This window comes from Symphalangus syndactylus, chromosome 8, assembly GCF_028878055.3.
Source record: "Symphalangus syndactylus isolate Jambi chromosome 8, NHGRI_mSymSyn1-v2.1_pri, whole genome shotgun sequence".
NCBI classification, from domain to species: Eukaryota; Metazoa; Chordata; class Mammalia; order Primates; family Hylobatidae; genus Symphalangus; species Symphalangus syndactylus.
In genome coordinates this window covers 82,833,034-82,857,820 of record NC_072430.2, presented here as the reverse complement: position 1 = coordinate 82,857,820, position 24,787 = coordinate 82,833,034, and the positions used below count along the sequence as shown (strand labels likewise).

The 24,787-nt window shown below is 37.4% G+C and overlaps 1 protein-coding gene across 1 annotated transcript in view; it reads left to right on the top strand.

The window, feature by feature from the left end:
- The window catches only part of TTN (titin), a 302,859-nt gene that overhangs the window by 57,284 nt on the left and 220,788 nt on the right, over positions 1-24,787 (top strand). The window contains exons 29-45 of the mRNA XM_055289874.1: positions 106-387; positions 828-1,094; positions 1,191-1,463; positions 1,574-1,837; positions 1,930-2,190; positions 3,827-4,087; positions 4,623-4,886; positions 4,978-5,238; positions 5,358-5,618; positions 6,393-6,653; positions 7,171-7,312; positions 7,402-7,567; positions 8,712-8,943; positions 10,515-10,799; positions 11,022-11,147; positions 16,146-16,334; positions 22,046-22,102. Of these exons, the coding sequence (XP_055145849.1) occupies positions 106-387; positions 828-1,094; positions 1,191-1,463; positions 1,574-1,837; positions 1,930-2,190; positions 3,827-4,087; positions 4,623-4,886; positions 4,978-5,238; positions 5,358-5,618; positions 6,393-6,653; positions 7,171-7,312; positions 7,402-7,567; positions 8,712-8,943; positions 10,515-10,799; positions 11,022-11,147; positions 16,146-16,334; positions 22,046-22,102 (3,852 nt within the window). The remainder of the gene's footprint in view (positions 1-105; positions 388-827; positions 1,095-1,190; positions 1,464-1,573; positions 1,838-1,929; positions 2,191-3,826; positions 4,088-4,622; positions 4,887-4,977; positions 5,239-5,357; positions 5,619-6,392; positions 6,654-7,170; positions 7,313-7,401; positions 7,568-8,711; positions 8,944-10,514; positions 10,800-11,021; positions 11,148-16,145; positions 16,335-22,045; positions 22,103-24,787) is intronic.

Genomic DNA, 24,787 nt, shown 5'->3' with positions numbered 1-24,787 from the left:
TATCCATGAGTGTGTTTACTTTTATTTTCTTTCCCCATTCCTCAGGTTGAGAATTTAATTTAATATAATGTGCTCTCCCCTTTTTCCCCCACCTTTTTCTTGTAGCCAAGCAATTGATCACTTTCACACAGGAATTACAAGATGTTGTTGCTAAGGAAAAAGACACTATGGCAACCTTTGAATGTGAAACTTCAGAACCATTTGTCAAAGTGAAATGGTATAAAGATGGTATAGAGGTTTATGAGGGAGATAAATACAGGATGCACTCTGACAGAAAGGTTCACTTCCTCTCCATACTGACCATTGATACGTCTGATGCTGAAGATTACAGCTGCGTACTTGTGGAAGATGAAAATATCAAAACGACTGCTAAACTTATTGTTGAAGGTATTCAACAAGGAAGGATTTCATTGTTTACCTAAGTTCTAAAGTCACCCTTAGCATGTGGTAAAATTAGCTATGCAATTTTTCTTTCATAAAACAATTATCTGGAAATTGGCTATAAGTTTCATAGCCAGAATCATAAATTTATGTTCCTAATTAAGAATGTTAACAATTTGACCATTTGGATTTTTTAAAGCAGTATTATCTTGATTTTTAGCTTTTAAGTTTTTTATGGAAGCAAATTCTTTACTTTCAAAAGTATTTGAAAATTAAAATAACTGCTTCTTACTGAAAATTTATCTCTCAGCCATCAGCAGGTAGATATTAAGAATATTCCTCATAGTATAAGGGAGATAAGAGACATACAAGACATCATCTCTATCCTAAGTCTAGATGCATACCTCTCCAAAAAAATTGATTTCTCTTTCTGTTATACACTTCAGGTGCAGTTGTTGAGTTTGTGAAAGAACTTCAGGACATAGAAGTCCCAGAATCATATTCAGGAGAATTAGAGTGCATTGTATCCCCAGAAAATATAGAAGGAAAATGGTATCATAATGGTGTGGAGCTTAAATCCAATGGCAAATACACAATTACATCTCGTCGTGGACGTCAGAACCTCACAGTCAAGGATGTAACCAAGGAGGACCAGGGAGAATATAGCTTTGTCATCGACGGGAAAAAGACAACCTGTAAACTAAAGATGAAACGTAAGTCTTCCCATTCCTGTCAGCCTGCTGTGAGCATCGTTATGGCTTATTGATAAAAAATGATCATAACATTCTTTTTCTCCCCGTATTTCACAGCCCGCCCCATTGCTATCCTACAAGGACTTACCGACCAAAAAGTCTGTGAGGGTGACATTGTTCAGCTTGAAGTTAAAGTCTCCTTGGAAAGTGTGGAAGGCGTCTGGATGAAAGACGGCCAAGAAGTGCAGCCCAGTGACAGGGTTCACATTGTGATAGACAAACAATCTCATATGCTGCTCATTGAAGACATGACTAAGGAAGATGCTGGAAATTACTCTTTCACCATTCCAGCCCTTGGCCTCTCCACCAGTGGGCGTGTCTCTGTTTATAGTGAGTCCTACTTATAAAACTTTATGTTTACACTATCAAGCAACATAAAGAACTTCAAGGAGCAGACAATTTCAACAAAATTCATTCATCCTGTGTGTATGATTTTGCAGGTGTGGACGTGATAACACCTCTAAAAGATGTTAACGTGATTGAAGGCACCAAGGCTGTGCTTGAATGTAAGGTCTCAGTCCCTGATGTGACTTCTGTTAAGTGGTACTTAAATGATGAACAAATCAAGCCTGATGACCGTGTGCAGGCCATTGTGAAAGGTACTAAACAGCGACTAGTCATTAACCGAACTCATGCTTCGGACGAAGGACCTTACAAGCTGATGGTTGGCAGAGTTGAAACCAACTGTAATCTGTCTGTAGAAAGTAAGGATTATTCTACTTATCTAATAATTACTTTAAGCATTCTACTTTCCCAGTGTAATAATAACCAAGAGATTATTTTATTTTTTCTCCAGAAATTAAAATTATCAGAGGTCTTCGTGACCTTACCTGTACAGAAACTCAAAATGTGGTGTTTGAGGTTGAGCTGTCCCACTCTGGAATTGATGTCTTGTGGAATTTTAAGGACAAGGAAATCAAGCCTAGTTCTAAATATAAAATTGAAGCACATGGAAAAATATACAAATTGACAGTTCTAAATATGATGAAAGATGATGAAGGAAAATATACATTTTATGCGGGAGAAAATATGACATCTGGAAAACTTACTGTGGCAGGTTGGTATATTTATTAATCTAAATTCTTATGAGAGGTGATTGTTATTTTAAGAAATTATTATTCATTTCCCCCAAAATTCCTTTCAGTTTCCCACTTCCATGCCTCTGCTTATGCTGTTGCCAAAGCCAATAGTACTTGCAACACCATTCCCACCAGCCTAAATTACAAATGTTCTTCTAGGCCTACCTCAAACGTCACCTTCTCCATTAAACTTTCCTTAATCTCTCCATTTGTATATGATCTCTTCCTCCTCCAACCCCAGGATCACTTTATATGTGCCACTTTCCTAGTGTTTATTATGCACTTGTCTTATTCCCCATTTCCTCTTTCAATATCAGTGTATAAACTCCTGAAATCTGGAATTTTATTTGTATATTCCAATATATTGCAAATGACAGATAATCAATTGATGTTTGCTGAATTGAGCTTTATTTAAACTTTCTTAATCTAAAGAATTATTTCCTTTTTTAGCCATTCTTGCTTCTTTAGCCTTTGTGCCTTTTATTTTCTTCCTACATTTTAATGAACTCAATAAATATTTTCAAAATACAGCTTAATGTAACTATCTCTTATGATATCAGGTAGAAATAAGACCATCATTCAGTAGAATTTCTTAGCTTTACAATGAAGAATAAAAAATGTAAATCAATTGTCAGAAAAAACTAGAAGTCATCATTAATTTGTTTGGTTCATTACAGTTTAAATATTGAGGAGTTGAGATGTTACATTCAGATTGTGTTGTCCATTACATCTAGCATTGAAGCAAGTCATATGGTAATGATTTGTTTTATTTGGTATGAAAGTTTCGTGGTTTATACTTACTTACATTATAAGATTTCTTCAGAGATCAGACCATAAAAGACTTGTAAAACAAAATTTCAGATTCAGCATTTTTATACATTTAATATAAATTACATGTTTTAAATGTGTGGAGACAGGAATAAACTATGAACCCCTCTGTGATTTCACCCAACGTTTTTAAAGTACCTACCATTGGTCAGACACTTGTAGAAACTCAGGACACAAAACTAAATAAGAAATGATTTTTTTCTTGAGAAATTCATAATTTAGAGAGGACAGTTACATAAGCAACTAGCTTGTTAAAGCAGTAATTATTTCTGCTGGTGGATGATAAGAGTGGAGGCAATGGGGTGAAACTTCATAGAATGGGTGACATTTGCCAACACAGTGATTTTTAGTATATAGAAATCCTTAACGTAGTAGAAACATTGATGACTTGTACATTTTGTTTAGCAAATTTTTATGTAGTCAACATATCAGATTCCCAGGAAATAATCATTAAAAGACCAAGTAAAATGCTTTTGAAGAAGAAGGAATTGGGTTAGAGGCTATCCCAGTGGTATACTGTTCTAAGAATTTCTTATTAATTCAGCAGTTGTTTTTTCTTCACAAAAGTTTTCTGATTCCAGTATTTCTCCTAATTATCAGTCATGCACACTTAGAATAAGGGATTTCTTTGGTACCTTCTCAATATGGGTAAAAACAATCTTATAAACATTTCATGATTTCAAAATCATGTCCTTAAATTTGATATTTTATATTTACTTCTGCAAAGATTTTCCTATTGTGTGAATATGTTTAAAAGACTCATACTGTACATCTCTTGTTCCAAAGGTGGGGCCATCTCCAAGCCACTCACAGATCAGACCGTAGCTGAATCCCAGGAAGCTGTGTTTGAATGTGAAGTTGCCAACCCAGATTCCAAAGGTGAATGGTTGAGGGATGGCAAACACCTACCACTGACTAACAACATCAGAAGTGAGTCTGATGGCCACAAAAGGAGACTTATCATTGCTGCCACCAAATTAGATGACATTGGAGAATATACCTACAAGGTGGCCACCTCCAAAACATCTGCCAAACTCAAAGTTGAAGGTAAGTAACATAGGATTTGTCCTTTTCAAATAATATTACAATCTTGATCGTTATCATTTTAAAAGACAAATGATGTGGCCATTTTGGATACCATAAATTTTCATTTCATAAAGTCATTCTAGATCCTCTAAACCTTCCTGAGACACATACCACAGGGTACAAAATTGCTTATCAAATGCATTTATGCAAAAAAGCCATTTCTTAGGTTGAAGCTCTGTGAAACAGCTAAATCAGACACTGATTCTCCATTCGTCTTTCACCCTTCTCCAGTCAGTCTATTATGCTACTAATAAATAGCTATGCCAACTTCATACTACTCAAGCATAGAAAAATCATTTCACGATGTACATGTCCAGTTGGATCCCAGATTCCCCTAAATAATCTCAGGTGTTTTTTAAAACAGAGGTGCTGCATAACTGCAAAATGTTTGGTAGCCATTCTTTTCCAGGGTGACTAAGCAATGATCTTGTTCAGGACTTCTTTTTCTTGATGATGTCATCTATATTTTCTAACCCAATCATAAATTTGTCTTTAGCTGTCAAAATTAAGAAGACTCTGAAGAACCTCACAGTGACAGAAACACAGGATGCAGTTTTCACTGTCGAGCTTACACACCCTAATGTCAAAGGTGTCCAGTGGATCAAAAATGGAGTTGTGCTGGAATCCAATGAAAAGTATGCTATTTCTGTCAAAGGAACAATTTATTCTCTGAGGATTAAAAACTGTGCCATCGTGGATGAGTCTGTTTATGGCTTCAGGCTTGGAAGGCTTGGAGCCAGTGCCAGACTGCACGTGGAGAGTAAGTTGATTTAGAAACACTTTACAAGTAGTCAGCCCATGGTTACCATTAAGTTAACCCTATCACTGAATTGCCCTAATTTTCCTCTTAGCTGTCAAGATCATTAAAAAGCCAAAGGATGTGACAGCCTTGGAAAATGCCACTGTTGCCTTTGAAGTTAGTGTTTCCCATGACACCGTTCCAGTAAAATGGTTCCATAAGAATGTGGAAATTAAGCCAAGTGACAAACACAGACTGGTCTCAGAAAGGAAGGTCCACAAGCTGATGCTGCAGAACATCTCCCCCTCAGATGCTGGGGAATACACAGCTGTGGTCGGGCAATTGGAATGCAAAGCAAAACTGTTTGTGGAGAGTAAGTATCAGGCAGCCCCTACGGCCCTTTCCTTGATGAACCCCGTGTATCTATTTGTTTGGTTTCATCTATTTTTTAAATAAATTGTATTAACTGAAGTGCTCTTTGATTTTACCAAGCATTACATATTACAAAAACCATGAAAAATATCGAGGTGCCTGAGACCAAAACTGCCTCTTTTGAGTGCGAGGTGTCCCACTTCAATGTCCCTTCCATGTGGCTGAAGAATGGTGTGGAAATTGAGATGAGTGAAAAGTTCAAGATAGTTGTGCAGGGAAAACTCCACCAGCTGATCATCATGAACACCAGCACAGAGGACTCGGCAGAATACACATTTGTCTGTGGCAATGACCAAGTCAGCGCCACCCTGACAGTCACCCGTAAGTTAAAAAATAATATATATATATATATATATATACACACACACACATATATATAAAATATGACATATCCAGTAGATTCATTGATATTCTATATCCTACACTTTTCTATGCTGACCACTCAAAAATCCTTGATTGGGTGGGCAGGGTTGCTCAAGCTTGTAATCGCAGCACTTTGGGAGGCCAAGGCAGGAGAATCACTTGAGATCAAGATTTTGAGACCAGGCTGGAAAATACAATGACATCCTGCCTCTAGCAAAGACAAAAGGAAAAAAAAAATTAGCTGGGCATGGTGGCACACACTTGTAGTCCCAGCTACTCAGGAACCTGAGGTGGGAAGATTGTTTGGGCCCAGAAGGCCAAGGCTGCAGTGAGCCACGATCACAGCACTGCACTCCAGCCTGGGCGACAAAGCGAGAGCCTGCCTCAAAAAAAAAAAAAAAAAAAAAAAAAAATTGTTAATTAAAACATCTAGTATGTGGTTACACTGAGTAAAGCACTAGTATCTCCACCTGGATAAAATGTTCCAGTTAGAGTAGCATTGAAAGGCTACCTGGAAAGATGCCTCAGTGTCTATCACTTGATCTTTCTGTTCCTCTGTGAGTTGGCACTGTCCTGTATAGTACATGGAAGGTATCAAAGCTTATATCTCTAAACTGTAATCTCCTCAAAAGATGTACTAAAAACATTCCAAGTTTTTATTCTGCACCTGTTATAACCCACATCATATTTACGTAAAGTCTCCTTGGGTGTTTTTTCTTTTCTCCTTTGCAGCAATCATGATTACTTCCATGCTGAAAGACATCAACGCTGAAGAAAAAGACACTATTACTTTTGAGGTGACAGTGAACTATGAAGGCATCTCTTACAAATGGTTAAAGAATGGTGTGGAAATCAAATCAACTGACAAGTGCCAGATGAGAACCAAAAAGCTCACACACTCACTGAACATCAGGAATGTTCACTTTGGGGATGCTGCTGACTACACCTTTGTGGCTGGAAAAGCAACATCAACAGCCACACTTTATGTGGAAGGTATGATTTCATAAATATTAGATCCATAGGAAAAATGTCATACATGCTTTATAAAATTTAGTGTATCAATTAATGAATGGATAAATAAAATGTGGGATAGCCATACAATGGGATATCATTCAGCAATAAAAAGGAAGCACTACGATATGCTACAACATGGATGAACCTTTAAAACTTTATGCTAAGTGAAAGAAGCCAGAGACCATACAAAGACCACATATTGTATGATTCCACTTATATGAAATGTCCAAGATACACAAATCTATAGAGTTGTTGATTGGTGGTTGCCTAGGTCTACAGGGGAGACAATAGGAAGGTCCTTGGGGTGATGGCTAAGGGTTACATGATTTCTTCTTGGGGAACGAGAATGTTCTAAAATTATGGTGATGGCTGCACAATGATGAATGTACGGAAATTCATTGAATTGTATAATTTTAATTGGTGGATTCTGTAGTATGTGAATTATATCTCCATAAAGCTGTGAAAAATGTTAATTTTTCTACATGCTATTTTCCAGCTCGTCATATAGAATTTAGGAAACACATTAAGGACATTAAGGTACTGGAGAAGAAGCGAGCCATGTTTGAATGTGAAGTTTCTGAACCTGACATCACTGTACAGTGGATGAAAGATGACCAGGAACTGCAGATCACAGACAGGTCGGTGGTTTTGTCTTGCTACATTCCAGTAATTCCCAGTTTCCTCTGAATCACCATATAGTAAACTCGAATTTCCATTTCACCCACAGAATAAAGATTCAGAAGGAGAAATATGTCCACCGCCTTCTGATCCCGTCCACCCGGATGTCTGATGCTGGGAAGTACACAGTGGTGGCAGGAGGCAACGTGTCAAGTGCAAAACTCTTTGTAGAAGGCAGAGATGTTCGCATCCGAAGTATTAAAAAGGAGGTTCAGGTATTGTCTACATACTAAATGTTTTGAAAAATCATCAGTAGTCCATAATCTATCATTTTATATTTTAATGTTTCCCTTTTACATTTTCTAACCACTGTCCTTTAAAGAATTAAATCAGCTCATTCTTACTTGGCTTAGACTCTCTTATGCTGACCTCAATTTAGTCACAGTTTCCAGTCAGGGAATAAGGGTGTCCCTAGCAGCTGTCTAAATACGTTAATTAAAGCAGCTGTAGAAATTTCTCTGTCTAATAAATGGCTGCTTGCCAAGCAGCACCAACTGGAAAAGAATTAAAATGTAAATCGTGAGGTTCACACATCAATTAGAATTAAGGAAATTTAGAACAAGGTGACATTTTCTCAGAAGGTTTCTATCTATGGAGAGGCAAGTGTCAAGGGACTTAGTGGCTAGAAGTACTTTCTGTGAAGTCTAAGAGAAAGCCCTGTCCAAGCCGTGCTGGGTTCCTGGCAAAGATGCTGGTCACTTTTGCTGTCGGCTGCATTTACAGAGCTTGTCCTCATAAGTGTCCATCATCCCAAACGATATAATGGAGGAAACATGTCTAGAGAAATACCAGTTGAGTTCAGCTTTATCTTATTGCTCATCCGAAGAAAACCAGGCTTTACAGACTGTGGACCATAATGAAAAAGCCTTCAATGAGGACTCAGATAACCTGGAGATGTCTTCCATCATTTATTTGCCAATTCTCAACCTCAGTGTTCTCACTCTTAAAATGAGGATAATAATTCCTACCTAGCCCACAAAGTTATTGTTCATATAAAATGAAATCAAATTAAGTAATAGCTTTTTAGATAATAAAAAACCCCCAAATGTAAAGCATCATTATATCCCTTATTAGTAAATAAGAAGCAAACATTTAAGGATGAAATAATTGTCTCTTTGGGGCAGCTCCTTTCCTCCATGCAGGTGTAAACACAATTCTCTACAAGAGAAGTTTATGTACCATTTGTCCAGTACTAGGCAGGAAAAATTAGAGAGTGCTATAATCAGCCAACTTATTACATTATAATATATTGTTTTCACATGCCATTCATTGACCAGTTTTAGAAATTGATTAACTGGGAGGAAACCAGAGCTTCAAGTTTTTTTTTTTTTTTTTTTTTTTATGTTGTTCCATCAACAGGTCATTGAGAAACAGCGTGCTGTTGTTGAGTTTGAGGTCAATGAAGACGATGTTGATGCCCACTGGTATAAAGACGGCATTGAAATCAATTTCCAAGTTCAAGAACGACACAAATATGTGGTGGAGAGAAGAATCCACCGAATGTTTATCTCTGAGACCAGACAGAGCGATGCAGGAGAATACACCTTTGTGGCAGGAAGGAACAGGAGTTCTGTCACTCTCTATGTCAATGGTATGTAGGGACAGATTTCAGCACATTTTGTGGATCCATCAGAAATAACCCTCCTGTTTAAGTCATTAAATTCTTGTAACTCGAAGGAAATTTCTAAAGAACCTATGGTATTCATGTGGTTGCAGCTACATTTTTTTTTTCACATTGTGTCTATGGAAAAGGGAGGGCAGCTGTTAAAAGACCTATTGAGAAGTTATTTTCAGAAAGCACCTGATGGCCAGATCCTCATCTGGTTGCTCAAAACTATTGAACACCCATTGGGTGTCCATTTTCATATACCCCAGATGAGCTTCTAGATTTGCTGTTAAACTCTTTTAGTTCTCTGCCCTCTGCCTGAACTGCTGAAGTCCTAGCAGCACTCCCAAGTGAAAGGGGTGTTTCCAGCCTCTGGTATGGAGTGCCTGGGAAAACTCAAAAGTCCTCTTTGAGATGCTGGAAGGCCTAGAGAGCCTCAGGCAGTGTGGAACTAGATCCTCTCTACCCCAAGCTCTAAGAACAGGGGCTCTTACTTTGGAGGGGGAATTCCACATGCTACCAAGCACTCCTGAGGAGCCTCTGAGCAGTCCTCAGGGAAGTGCTGTTAAACCTCTGCTCTCCTCATTAGAAATCTTAAGGCTGAATCTCAAGCTGACCTTGTTTTGAGTCTAACCTAGATGCAAGAGAAAAATGGAACTTCCCTTCCTATCCTCATCCTAGGCCCATATCTCTTTGAATAAAATATCCCTGAGGCAGATGCAGGAACTCCAGGGGTAATCTCAAGATTCACCAAGATGAACCATATCGCCAACATTCCCTGGGTTCCTAGAAGACCAAATGGTCATGGCATCCAGTTCTTATTATTTCTGTATTAGTAGTGGAGAAACTGAGGCACAGAAAAGTAAAGATCTTTTCTATGATAGTGTCAGCAACCAGCCTCACAGAAGTCATTTCTTCTAATTTCTGGGTTCCATGAACTAACCAGGTCCCCTCACTCATCACAGCACTGAAAATACGCTTTAGTTAGAAAACAGGAAAGCTGAATTTGTTAAGTCTACCTAATGGCATTTAACTAGATCTGAAATAGTATTAATTCAGTCATTCATTCAATACTTATCTATTGCATTTTACTGGCACTGGTACATAACAAAATGACTATGACATAAACACAAATACTTGCAAAACAAACAAACCGGAATGATATGAGCCTCCTCACCACATGATTTGTCCAAATGACTTTTGAAAATAGGTAGCACGTGGAAGTTATTGTATAATTCATTCAGGTGTCCATCGCTAAGCCCCCACCACAAACAGAAACTGGGATAATCAGGTTAACTCGGCACTCTCAGCATGCCCCCAAAATATCAAAAACATCTTCCTGAAGCTATTCTCTCTGCATGTGGACAAATTCCAAGTGCTTTGTTCATTCTTAGCAGAAAGAATGTTCTAATATTCTGAGGCAAGTAAAAATACCACAATTCCAAAATTTTGTCTCTGGATGTATAACTAGCCAGCAACAAATTAATGTAGAGTTTTGCATGCTGTCTTGTGTTTTTACACTTTTTCATGGGCTATTTGTCAATATTTACTCCTAGCTCCTGAACCACCCCAAGTTCTGCAGGAGCTCCAGCCTGTCACTGTGCAGTCTGGCAAGCCTGCCCGCTTCTGTGCCGTGATATCCGGAAGACCACAGCCCAAAATTTCCTGGTACAAGGAAGAGCAGCTGCTTTCCACTGGCTTCAAGTGCAAATTTCTTCATGATGGGCAAGAGTACACGCTTTTGCTCATTGAAGCCTTCCCAGAGGATGCGGCAGCCTATACCTGTGAAGCCAAGAATGACTATGGTGTTGCCACAACATCAGCTTCACTCTCAGTGGAAGGTAGGAACGCCTTGCTACTTCCAGCTGAAAATAAAACCTAAGAAGCAGCCTTTTGTCCTTTCCCAGCATTTAAAAATACAATTTGGAGCTCATAAAAGTAGATTGCTACCCAACTTTGAAAGCACTCTGCTGTGAAATAAATTAAGATAAACCTACATGCTCCCTTCTGTGAGGTCTCTATGGTGACTTAATCATGACAAATCTTGTGGTTTCTTTCTTTAGTTCCAGAAGTTGTGTCTCCTGATCAGGAAATGCCTGTTTATCCACCTGCCATCATCACCCCACTTCAGGACACTGTCACTTCTGAAGGGCAGCCAGCCCGTTTTCAATGCCGGGTTTCTGGAACAGGTAGGTTTAAGAACAAAAGGTATCATTGCTAATACATACAAATAATTAATGGGAAAAACATTCTATCACCTTCTCCTCCATCACAAACATCTCTCATGCATAATTTGAAGCTTAATGGAAATCTAGCAGAAAACTTATTTCAATTATTAAGAATTAGATAAGTGTTTTTCACTATTTTGTGCCCTTAATAATGGTTGTTTATGTTGTGTTCTTTATCACAATAAAAAAATTAGATTAGTGTTTTTCACTAATCTTAAAAAAGGTCATGTTCCCTTTATGATTGTAGCTGCACTTTAATTTCTTAATTGATAAAATACAATGACAAAACTAAAATTAGTAGATTATAATAGCATCCACATATATTTCAAAAGAATAATACATTTATATAAGACATTATTCAGTCTATGGACAATGCTTGTGTGAAAGGTATCCTTTGGAAGACAATATCCTATAGTGGTCAAAAGTCAGGGCTTTATGGTCAAAGATGCTGAATTTGAATCTTGCTTTCAATATGTGACCTTAGGCAAATATATCATTTCTCTGGTTCTCTTTCTTTCATGAATACATTGAGTATACAATTGCATTCAATCCTAGAAAATATATTTTGTGAGGCTAGGAATTCCATTTTAGTGCCTAGAATTTGGCATCTGAAAAATAGTACCGGCTACAAGGTAAGCTCTGTGAAAACAAGAGTGGATCATTGCCCCAGAGTACCACCTGATACATAGTAGATATTCCATAAGTAATTGTTGACTGGACTAATTAATGATGGTTAAATGACTGTTACCAAACACTTAAGATTATTATCAAGATTAAGTTAGGTAACTCAAGTCAGCACATAGCACAGTGCTCATCATATAGTTATAGTAATCAATCAGAGTTAGCTGCTACCATTTTTAATTGGGGCATGCTTCTCAAGTACCACCAGCCAATTTCCTCATCCCAGGAATCTGATCTCGGTAGAATGAGACAATATATGTGGAACGACTTCAAGTCATAATTGATTGTCTGTAATCATAATTATTTGAGAGTTTCCCAGCCAAAGGGAAACTCTCAAAGCTTGGGCATCTCCCAGCACTCTTATTAGGCTGATGCAAAAGTAATTGCAAAGTTGTATTGTTTTGTTTATTATGCTTCTCGCATTAGTTTATAATACAATCTCTACCTTGTCAAGATTTATTTTTCTAAACAGGTTAGTACTTCAATTGGTCTTCTGACCTGATTATTTCCTCCTCAGGAATGGAGACGGTGATCTAGAAATCTAATAGACCTATTTGATTTTATGAGCATAATTAAAAGATGTAATGTACGTAAAGCACCTATAGGCATGGCTGCCAAGTAACTGGGGCTCAATACATTCATTTTATTATAGCCATAGAGAGGAATTATATGAACATCAATGTTTAGTATTGGGTGGCCAATATGGACAAATACCATAGACTGTATACTTGAGGGACAGTGTTCAAGAAATACTAAATATTAATCAATGAGGACTGATTTGATAATATCCTACTAACACAGTAATAAAAAATATATTTTAAAAGCAAATTCACTAAAGCTGCACTAATTTATCCATTTATTTAATTTTAGAGGAATTTTTAATATAAACATATATATACATCATTCAAAGTAGTAATATTTGTCTTAACTATATTGGTATAGTGCTTTTAAGTCTATAACATATTAACATATGGTAGTATTGCCTTTAAAGTGTTGTAGAAATACACCTGAAGCACTCTATAAGACACCAATTGGGGTAGAAAGAGAAAAATTTCACTATCTTTTCTGCATAACCAATGTCTTTAAAAAAGTTTGAATAGGCTTTGTAAACTGAGAAGATCATTAACTTCCTATGTGTGGTAATATCTGTACACATATTGTGGTTTTAGCATCCTCTTATAAATTTGTTTTCTATATGAAAGAAATTAAATTCATTAAATAGAATGACCTTTAAAAACTTGCCAACTCACATAGTTTCATACCACTGGGACTAAAAATATTTACATAACTTCCTCTGGCCAGGTATTGCCTTAAGTAAGTGTAGCCCTGCTTTCCACAAATTGGAAAGAAATTGGGAGTCTTCAGAAGCCCCCATGTTCTTGGGGGTTGCGGTACTTTCTGAAGCATGAAACGTGGCCCTGAGCAACCAGGTGCTGTTTCTAACAGCGAAAATGTTACCTATTGAAGGTCTCCAGTGCCACCTACTGGTAGAGGAGTAATTTGGAAAGGCAGAATCTTAAAACGTAAAAAAGCTATTTTTTTGCTGTTTATTCTACAGACGATGAGTCAGTGTCATTTGTAGGGTTACACAGTGACAGCTAGCTAAACAGAAATGATGAATAATTAGTCTAGCAACGATATTGTCTGTATTCATTTAAGCACCTGTGCAATTTTAATTCTACCATTTATTGTTTCCCTGCTATTGAGATATTACCCTAGGTGCTGGGGTGCAGATCTTGCTCTTGCCTTTAAGGAGCTTGACATGTAGGTGAGGAGATGCATGCACACAACTATATCCCAAGGTTGTAAGTGCTATTAACAGGCCCACGTACTCATCATTCTCTGTCTGGGAGAGAGCCAGAGAAAGATGTGTGAACTAAGCATTGAAAAATATGTAGGATCATTGAACACAGTGGCATACTATGATGAGAAAACAACATCTCCAGGTCATCAAAACTTGCAATAATGCTTCATGTGCTAGAAGCAAGTGGTTTAAGTACAGTTGGAAAGTGATATCATGAGTGGGCGAGAAGGCTGGATAACAGCAAAGGCCGTGCTAAAGTTTTTGGTATTCTATGCTGAAGATTTTGGAATTAATCTTGTTTACATTTAGGAGACACTGAAGGATTTTTAAGCCCCTGGGTACCACGATCATGTTTGCTTTTTAGAAACGATACTGTGATAGGGAAAGAAGGAATGGACAGATGTGGGAGGCGAGACTGGCAGTCAGGAACTTGAGAGAGGTTACTACAATAGGCCTGGAGAGCGTGGATGAGGCCCTCAGCCAGGGGAGTCAGGAGAGAGAAGTGGGGTATTGCAGAAGTAGTAATATGGGAGAAGAATGGCCTCAAAGAAGCCGCGAGAGGCTAATGAGTAATGCAGATCATGGCATCACAGCCACAAGCACCAAGTCCACTACCAAGAATAGTTTTACCTGTTAACTCACCTATTGTGTGCAGTTCATGTCCAGTGGCAGTTCATGTGTATCCTGGTGCCTCATTCAGTTCACCAAAGGAAGAAGCTGTCAGTAGAAATAAGCAGAGAACCTTGTAAGAGGATGTACCATTGATGATCTCTCACACACACACACACACACACACACACACACACACCCCTTCACACAAACTAAATATGGGTGGTGTTTCATGTTATATCACATGGCACTGTCTTTTGGCGTGTTATTGAAGACAGCGTTGCTTCCATCCGTGATGTTAGATATTCTTGCTATAATGACTGACTTGTGCCAGTGGTTTATAAAGCCCTTCCATGTGTGTTACATCATTTAATTCTCACAGCAATTGTATGCAATGAATAGCCCATAAATTATTATGCATGCCATTTTACAAATGAAAAGACTAATCCAGAAAGCTTAAGTGACATTTCCAAGGCCACACAGCTGACAAGTTGTAGTGTCAAGATTTAATTTTCTTTATATATGTATATTTTGACGGAGTCTTGCTCTGTCACCAGGCTGGAGATCTCGGCTCACTGCAACCTCCCTCTCCCTGGTTCAAGCTATTCTCCTGCCTGAGCCTCCTGAGTAGCTGGGATTATAGGTGTGTGCCACCACACCTGGCTCATTTTTGTATTTTCAGTAGAGGCGAGGTTTCACCGTGTTGGTCAGGCTGGTCTCAAACTGCTGACCTCGTGATCTGCCTGCCTCAGCCTCCCAAAGTGCTGGGATTACAGGCATGAAGCACCGCGCCTGGCCAGTATTTCATCTTCTACTTTACCCTACTATCTAAGGAACTGAACAGATTTGTTACTCTAAGAGGAGAACCTGCCATTTATACACAACTACCATCAGGAGAGTAACTTTTACAGACAAGTATTGGCATTAAAATGCAGACAAATGCTAGATGATTGGACTATTAGAAGATCATCTTGGACGGTATTGAGACAAAGAAGTGGTATAGTGACTGTGCTCCAAAAACAAGATGGCTTTGATCTTGGCTATTCAAACAATTAACTAAAATTAGAGTGCATATCACCTACAATTTTTACAACACAATAACCTGCTACTTTACCATAATTTGGGTTTTTACTTTCTTTTATTTTAAGATGGTTCAAATCCTTATATAGAAATAGCTAGTTTTATTATAATGTCTTATAACTGCCACTCTGAAAAGAGTCAAATGTATCTAAGATGCTCAAATACCATAAATCACCCTCTTTATTTAAAAAATTATTTTCTGTACAATTATTTGTGCCATATATACGGTGTACTGAAACCTTTTGCTCATTAGTAACAAAGATAGAGAGTTTTTTTCTACAGCCTTCAAAGGTATCTATTTTAGACTTTTCATATCTTGATTTTCTCAGCTCTCTTTTTGATTGATTTTTCTGCAAACCAAAAGTGGAGATTTTTCTCATTTCCTGTCCCAGAAGGCAACTACAAGCCCAGATCAAACCTTTCCTGATGACTCTTCTTAGGACTGTCTTTTGCTCAAAGTCACTGAATATGTCAAAATCTTGTCCTTGCTTCCACTGCATGACATGCAAATGTCTAAAGAGAATGTAACTGAAATTCTATATTTTAAACATTACAACCAGTTCAACCATAGGACAAGCTATATTTTTCTATCATTATATTTCCTTCTTGAAGATGAAAGGAAATCATTTAACAATAGTAGATATGGCATGCCCAGAGAAAAGTATCATGTTATTAAGTCAAATATGAAATGTAGGCACTAGTATTATTAACATTGTGTTTGCAGGTAAATTGTAAAAATCCACTCGTTTTTGTGGTTAAAGTATCTCTTTTCTTTTGTGTCACAGATCTAAAAGTGTCTTGGTACAGCAAAGACAAGAAAATCAAGCCATCTCGGTTCTTTAGAATGACTCAATTTGAAGACACTTACCAGCTGGAAATTGCCGAAGCTTATCCAGAAGATGAAGGAACTTACACGTTTGTTGCTAGTAATGCTGTAGGCCAAGTGTCAAGCACAGCCAACCTGAGTCTGGAAGGTAAAGTAAAACAACTTTCAGAACCCCATTTGAATATAGATCGAATCTTAACAATGTCTGTAACAATTACTCAAGAGTTCATGTAAATCATCATTGTACCTACCATTCTCTTCTAATTCAACTAATTATTTCCAGTTATATGCCATGTTCTCGCTTCTCCTTTACCACTTTTCATTGTGAATCATAGACCATCATGTTTCATTTGGCCCCGCTTTTTCTCTGTAACAATTTGTAATGTATTGCTGCTGTCACCAGCTGTCATGCTTCCTGATCAGCATGAATCAGAAGGGGGTGAAATATGCTGCAGAAATAGGTAGATTTGTTTTCTCAATTGGCTAAGATAAAAATTATATTTTAAAAACATCTAAGAGTGTTATCATCCTCCTATCATGCTGACACAATTTTGATTTCACAAAAGCTAGACCGTTTCAGGTCTTTACACCAGCGAGCGATATTCATCCTCCTTTCAAGAATGTCTTAGTGTTAAGGAGTCCAGTCCTAAAGTGGTTTAACATTTCTGTTAGTTGGGGCTCTTAAACTGTAATCAGAAACACTTCCTCAGTAACACGGGGACTTTGATTCAAACAAGGATAGTATTTTTATATAGTGGGACTATTTTTCCTGAGCAAATACAGTCTATGTAGTATTAAGTACATACAAATACATAAGGATTTAGAGAAACTTATAATTTTTCTTAACCTTACGCATTAACTGTAACTAGATGTTTTTTAAATAATGAATTTAAAGTGGTTTAAAATTAAAAAGTTGACTTTACAACCAGAGGAAGAAAGAAAAGAATGTCTGAAACCCTGTTGGGTACTCCACTATTGCCTTCATGAACAATGTGAAGTTCCTTAGCCCATTCATGTCTCAGCTTGCTTCTCTGGGAAATGGAAGTGAACTTGTGTGACTTCGAATCAATAGTGACATACAAGGACAAGGCATTAGGATTGGACTGAATTCTAGTCCATTATTGAAATTTGTGACAAATCTGTAGACAACTCCAAATGAGTTCTGGTTTCAATGCAAGGTAAGACATTAAAAATTGGTATGCTTCTTTTCAGGATTTAGCAAATTTGAAGAAAATACATCAAACTCCCAATGGCATGTCTCTTTATCAGTTTCATTTAAGAAGGAGCCCCTTGGCCAAAAGCCCATCTTCATCCAGCCTCTGTCAAGCCTCAGGGTGCACAGCGGGGAGACAGTCAGATTTCATGCAAGGGTTTCTGGCACTCCCAAGCCAGAAATCCAATGGTTTCATAACCAGCAGCTAATTCTACCAACAAAAGATGTAGTTTTCCATTTTGAGGAGTCCACAGGCATGGCTTTAATGCTTATAGTTGATGCTTACTCAGAGCATGCTGGGCAGTACTCTTGCAAAGCAGCCAATAGTGCTGGGGAAGCCACTTGTGCAGCTACACTCACAGTGACTCCAAAAGGTAAAGCCCATCTTGCTTCAAGGATTTTGATTTGCTGTATACCTCTCAGTCCCACTGTTACTAATGAGAGTCTCTGCTGTTTGTTTTATTGCATGCTGTGGTCCGTCCATAACTTACTAATAAAATAACATGCAATAACTCCCCCTAGGTCCTCAATTATGGGTTAACCTACATACTTTAAATTTCACTGAAGTGTCTGTTCTATGCAATAGAGAACCAGTAACTATTTTATTGGGCACCACCTTTGCTTGGCTTCTTTACTCTTCTAAGCAATATTGTATCATTGCGTCATTAAATGATCTATTTGCTGATTATTACTTATAAAGCATACCGTGGACAGAGAGCAAATGCTAACCCAAATACAGTCAGCTAGAGTGAAAGAGAGAAAGACAGACTGGGTCACTTTGGATAGCTGAAATGACAACAGAAAGAAGGAACCAGATACTGCATGGCATCTGCATGAGGCTTCATCAACCACTCGGCACTGAATCACTGGGAATGAATTTTCTTTTGTGTGATCCTGACATCTAGATCATGTTGCATCTGGCATGCTGCTTCCAAGTGACAATTATGTCTTTCATCTTCATCTTCCATGCCATTTTGTGTTACTAACATGGGCAAGTGACAAAGCTTAGATCTTAATATTCTTTTCTTTTTCTTGTCACTTGATTATACAGTGCAAGCCCTAGATAGGCAAAGTTCTGGGAAAGATGTAAGAGAGTCCACCAAGTCCCAGGCAGTAGCAGATTCCTCTTTCACAAAGGAGGAGAGCAAAAAGGAAATTAAGTCATTTCAAGGATCATCATATGAATATGAAATGCAGGTTTTTGAAAGTGTATCTCAAAGTTCCGTCCACACAGCTGCATCCGTTCAAGATATACATTTGCGCCATACTGCATCCCTTTCACAAATTGCAGAAAGCACTGAGCTATCTAAGGAATGTGCTGAAGAGTCCGCGGGTGAGGCGCCCAAGATTCTCCTGCATCTTCAGGACGTCACTGTAAAGTGCGGTGACACGGCTCAATTCCTCTGTGTTTTAAAAGATGATTCTTTCATTGATGTAACCTGGACTCACGAAGGTGCAAAGATAGAGGAATCCGAGAGACTGAAACAATCACAAAATGGAAATATTCAGTTTCTTACCATATGTAATGTTCAGCTGGTAGACCAAGGACTATACAGTTGCATTGTACACAGTGACTGTGGAGAGAGGACAACGTCAGCAGTACTAAGTGTAGAAGGTGCTTAATTGATTTTTAGCTATGACTCGCTTCATTTCATCCTCATCGCTTTATGCAGCTTTTCTGCCATGCAAATTCAATCCACAAATATATTAATTAGAATATCTCTAAACTAGCACCCTATTCATAAATGACTTCTGAAAGTCAGCCAAGTCATTGGCCATGATTATCCTGAAAATTTAACTTACCAGTCTAGATTCAGAAAGTTTAATTTTTAAACGTAGGTTCAGGAAGCAAAGGTTTATTTCCTATGTGCTGCATTTTCTAATATTTACCAATGCACCACCAAGAAAATGTAGCAAAGTTAAAATGTTGTAGTCTGAGACGTACTTATTGGGTATTTATTATTGTGCCAGATACTGTGGTAAATTTCAGTTTAATTGTTTTAATAGTAAGAGGTTCAACAATTCTTATCTCCTCTTTATTTTCACATCTGGAGGTTCTAGTTGTTTACAAAGGGGCCATGAAAATAGAAAATTGGGACCAAGTACAGTGGCTCATGCCTGTAATCCCAGCACTTTGGGAGGCTGAGGCAGCCAGATCACTTGAGGTCAGGAGTTCGAGAGCAGCCTGGCTAATATGGTGAAACCCCATCTCTACTAAAAATACAAAAATTAGCCAGGCATGTTGGATGTTGGTGCATGCCTGTAATCCCAACTACTCAGGAAGCTGAGGCCAGAAGAATCGCTTGAACCCAGGAGGCAGAGGTTGCAGTAAGCTGAAATAGGGTCACTGTACTCCAGCCTGGGCAACAGAGCTAGACTCCATCTCCAAAAAAGAAAAATAGAAAATTGGGCACTGAAAATAACAAGACTCTCTCTGGACCAAAATTAGAAGTCTCTAGATATTTCTCCATAAACGATGCTGCTTTTACAGGCTTAAAATCCTCCTGGAATTGTATAATTTTCTCATAGCAAGATCACAATTTTTGTCGTTCTTGGGCTTGATTCTCCATTATGTCTGGAAAAGCAGGAATAAACTTGTCTGGGCAAGGGATAACCTCTTCCTCTTATCCATGGACTTTCCTTTTGGATATTAATGAAATGAGAAAAATATTTTTCAGATGCTATAAGCCTGTGTTGTGTGCCCGTAGGCAAAACAGCTTCACTGAGTCTCATGGAAGGAAGCTGGTGGAAGAAGTTCAGGCATCTCCAGGGGTCTGTGGAAAGCTCTGGCCTCAAGTTCCTCCCTGATCCAGGCCATAGTGGTGTTAGGGATGAAAAGGGGGCAATGCAGTGCTATGTAGGTGCACAGCCATCTCTGCACAGAATTTTGAAACATTGGCCTTTCTTCCTACCCAGTACAGAGAATACAGTTCATTGATTCATATAATGTATCTGCAACACCTACTCACCAAAAAGAGGTCTATTCTTTCTTAATGAGATTTTGTTCTATAGCTATCTCTCACTCTGTCACCATAGCCTACAAAGGCAATATCTCGAGAACTGAGGTCTAGTCATGTAAATTAGATAGAAAATTCCACCAGCCAGAGAGTTGACCCTCAATTTCACTGCAGCTGCTGGCTAGCACAGTAATCATACAGAGTAACTATTTATTTGGAGGTGTTGTCTACAAGTCCTGTAGGTGAGAGCATGACAAGTTTTTCAGTAACGTAATTGGGAGTTGGCTGTGTTGTGAAGGTGGGAGAAATGTAGATCTCTTAACTCACTTCCTAAAGAATCTAGTGCTATAGTGCAGTGTTTGACTGTCATATTCCCAGAATTGATTTGAACTTAGCTCTCTTGCCCTAGGATCTCCAGTCCATTCAGTTCCATTGATAATATTAAAGTGTTCTTGAAGCAAAAGAATTTTTTTGAACATCCAGCTGCCTTACTTGTACCTAAGAAAGTTGAAAGATAAGACATTTTTAGATGTTTGAAGAGTGAAAGATCAGGCACAGTTGTCTAATTATTTGACATAGGCCAGTCTTTATATGTTCCTTTTTTATTTTGGCCTAATGAGTTCATATAGGCTACAGAGTTATCCACCAAGATCAAGTAGGAATGACAAACCCCTGGAAGTCTTTTTGAATACAGTTCTTATGTGCATAATAAACATAGACATATTGTATATTAGTTTGATGACTAACATGCTGCCTTTCCTTCTCATCCTAATGACATTCCATCTTCTCCACATTCAGCATGTTTTTTATTCTTACAAACACAGCTAATTTATGCCTTTCCCTAACTTTATTCTTACCTAGCAAAAGAATCGCAAGCCAGAGCACTTACAAAAATTACTCTGGGTTCAGACACTAAAAGTATTAAAACACTCAAAGAGTCACAAATTAAAACAACCCGTGAAGTAAAAAGAGAATCGTCAAAGAAAACATCAAGTTTGTCATTAACTTCATGCCAAAAACCATAAGAAACTGAGAACAAGGGAATCAAGTCTACTGACAGGATACCACGTGGACTGAAGACTGAGAGTGATACGAGATTCCCAGCCTTTCCCAAGGAGCTGCCCTAGATATGACTGTGTCTAAAAGCTGTGCATCTTCCTTGTGTAATAAAAACAGTTTTGATAAGTCTTTGTTTTGTTTCTTAATATGTAATTGGACTTTGTGTAGTTTAAAGTTTGAAAGGTGGTTCAAATCAAAGGAGTATTTACTAGCAGGAAAAACTGAGAATAGCCCTCTGCTGAAGTAGCAATTTAGAAAATGCATGTTCTTTCTAAATGTGATTTCATCTCTTAGCTTGTGTTTAGTCAATAGGACATTTTTTAGAAAATAATATTCCTTTGGTTTGTAGATTGCTTTCGGAATGCATGTAAAGGCATGGGGATTTATAGAACTAAAAGTGGAAATTTCATGAAGAACCTAAAATAAAAATGTTTTAAATCTTTCTGTCAACATTGTCATGTGTTTTATCAGCTCAATAGTTTGTTTGGCATGGACTTTTTGGTAAATTTGGGGAATGCAGTTTTCTGTTATTATAATAAAAAGAAAACTTTAATCATATAAGTCATGAATTGATGCAGAAAGTATATGCAATTAATCACTAAAATCTCCTTATATGTTTTTCTATTTTAGCTCCTGAATCAATTTTGCATGAGAGGATTGAACAAGAGATTGAGATGGAAATGAAAGGTATTGTTATAATGGATGTGAGATTTAAGTAGAAATTCTAAAGGATTAATAGGATCCTTGAGTTGCCTTCTTTCTCTTAGTATTATTGAGAAAAAAAATGACATAGATATACAAATATATCTCTTAGAGTATATATTACTATGTCGCATGCTTGGTTTAGAATTTTGATGGTTACATGCATTTCACAGTAATTTATTGTATGTTAATTTAAAATTTTGTATTTAAAATTTATCAGCCAAATTCAACTTTATGTTTGCAGTCATTTCCAAAAGTGTGTATTAGGAAAAGTTGTCATCTTAATGCATGAAATCATGAAGTAGAAGTTTGTTTTCAAAATCACAGTGAGTTACATTGAACAATAGACAATAACCTAGCTGTCATTCTCAGAATGCAATGTCATGAATGAATTATGATTGAAATGCTACTTTACTGAGGTTGTGTGAAAACATTTCATTCCCATCTGGTTTACACTTCATGCACATATATCATTTTAACATTGATATGTCTCTTACACTGGCTTGCAGATAGCTGCCTTATGTGATCCTTATTGCCTGCTTTTCTTTGCATAACATTGTGACTTTATGGCTGTATTAGTTCGAATAAACGCCTTCTCATTTTATTTTAGCTAATTATTTACGGTTATAGTTCTTGTATATACTCTTTAAATAGTTAATTCTCAAAAATATAATAATTTAATCTACAATCAAAAGAATCAGAAAGGGCGTTTATTCCACTCTCTGCAAGTCAGGTAAGATTTTCCACTTAGCCATCAAAAGAACAGTTTTCCTGCTCTCAAAACAAATATGCACAGGAACATGTTATTTTGAAATGCATTTTTGCTTGTTCAAGAAGAAATTTCAACAGTTTGAAGAAAAGACCAGACAACGAACGATTTTCGTGTCAGAATCTTTTAAACAGAGCATGGTGTTGCGTTTATTCGAACAAATATGGTGAGTGAATTTTTCTATGGATTTGTGAGATCTGTAGCATGCAATTTATTTCATTTCCTATTTTGCAATTTTATTTACTTTCAAATTTTCAAATTCTATGGAAAATAGTAAAAGGTTTTTTTTTTTTTTTCCAGAATTATTCTCCGAGGGGGAATCTGAACATTCAGAAAGGGATACACGTGATGCCTTTTCAGATTCTGAAGACATAGACCACAGCTCCATGGCTGCTAAAAGATATGCAAGTAGAATATCATCTACAAGCTCCTGGCCTGAATATTTTAAGCCTTCTTTTACCCAGAAACTTATGTTTAAATATGTTTTAGAGGGTGAACCAGTTGTTTTTACATGTAGATTAATTGCCTGTCCAACTCCAGAAATGACTTGGTTTCATAACAATCGGCCCATCCCAACAGGTCTTCGTCGGATTATAAAAGCTGAGAGTGATTTACACCATCACTCTTCCAGCTTAGAGATTAAAAGGGTCCAAGACAGAGATTCTGGAAGTTATAGGTTACTAGCAATTAACAGTGAAGGGTCTGCTGAATCAACTGCATCATTGCTTGTTATCCAAAAAGGGCAAGATGAGAAATATTTAGAATTTCTGAAAAGAGCAGAACAGACACATGAAAATGTGGAGGCTTTAGCTGAAAGGGGAGAAGATAGGATAAAGGTTGACCTGAGGTTTACTGGCTCTCCCTTTAACAAAAAACAAGATGTGGAACAAAAGGGAATGATGAGAACTATACATTTTAAGACAATGAGTTCTGCCAAGAAAACAGATTACATGTATGATGAAGAATATTTAGAAAGTAAATCTGACATAAGAGGATGGCTTAATGTAGGTGAAAGTTTCCTGGACGAGGAGACCAAAGTGAAGTTGCAACGTTTAAGGGAGGCTAGAAAAACGTTAATGGAGAAAAAGAAATTATCTCTTTTAGATACGTCTTCTGAAATAAGCTCAAGAACTTTGAGAAGTGAAGCTAGTGATAAAGATATTCTGTTCTCTAGAGAGGACATGAAAATCAGATCTATGTCTGATCTAGCTGAAAGTTATAAGGTAGATAATTCAGCTGAGAGTATTGTGCAAAATCCACATGCCCTTTATAATCAAATGGATCAAAATATAGAATCTGAGGAACTTCCCACAAGCTTTCAAACTATTGTTGATGAAGAAATTTTCCAGACTGAAACAAGAACGAGCCAAGAAGCACTGGTAAACGAAAGTCTACCAAAAGACCATTTATATGGTGAGATTCTAGTAAATGAAAATACCCAAGCAAGAGGACAGCTGGAAGAAATTACGGCCAATACTACAATTGGAGAGTCATCCACATATATCACTAATGTATGTGAGAAGGAGGAAGTATATGAGACTCCTGAAAAAGTGTCTCAAGCTATTACACCACATGCCAGCGAATCTTTTGGTACACTTGTAAGTGTTGAAGAAAGTGAAGAAATAGCTAGTGAAAGAATAAAAAAGGATGATTTGAGAGAATTACAACTCTCTGCTTCTACACAAATTGATGAATTCAAAACTGAACAGAAGGAAGAAAACATGAGATTTTTTGAAAATTCTTTTCGAAAACGCCCACAACGTTGCCCACCTTCATTTCTTCAAGAAATTGAATCTCAAGAAGTTTATGAAGGTGACAGTTGTAATTTTGTGTGTCATTTTCAAGGATATCCTCAACCTATAGTGACGTGGTATAACAATGATATGCCAATCCCACGTAAT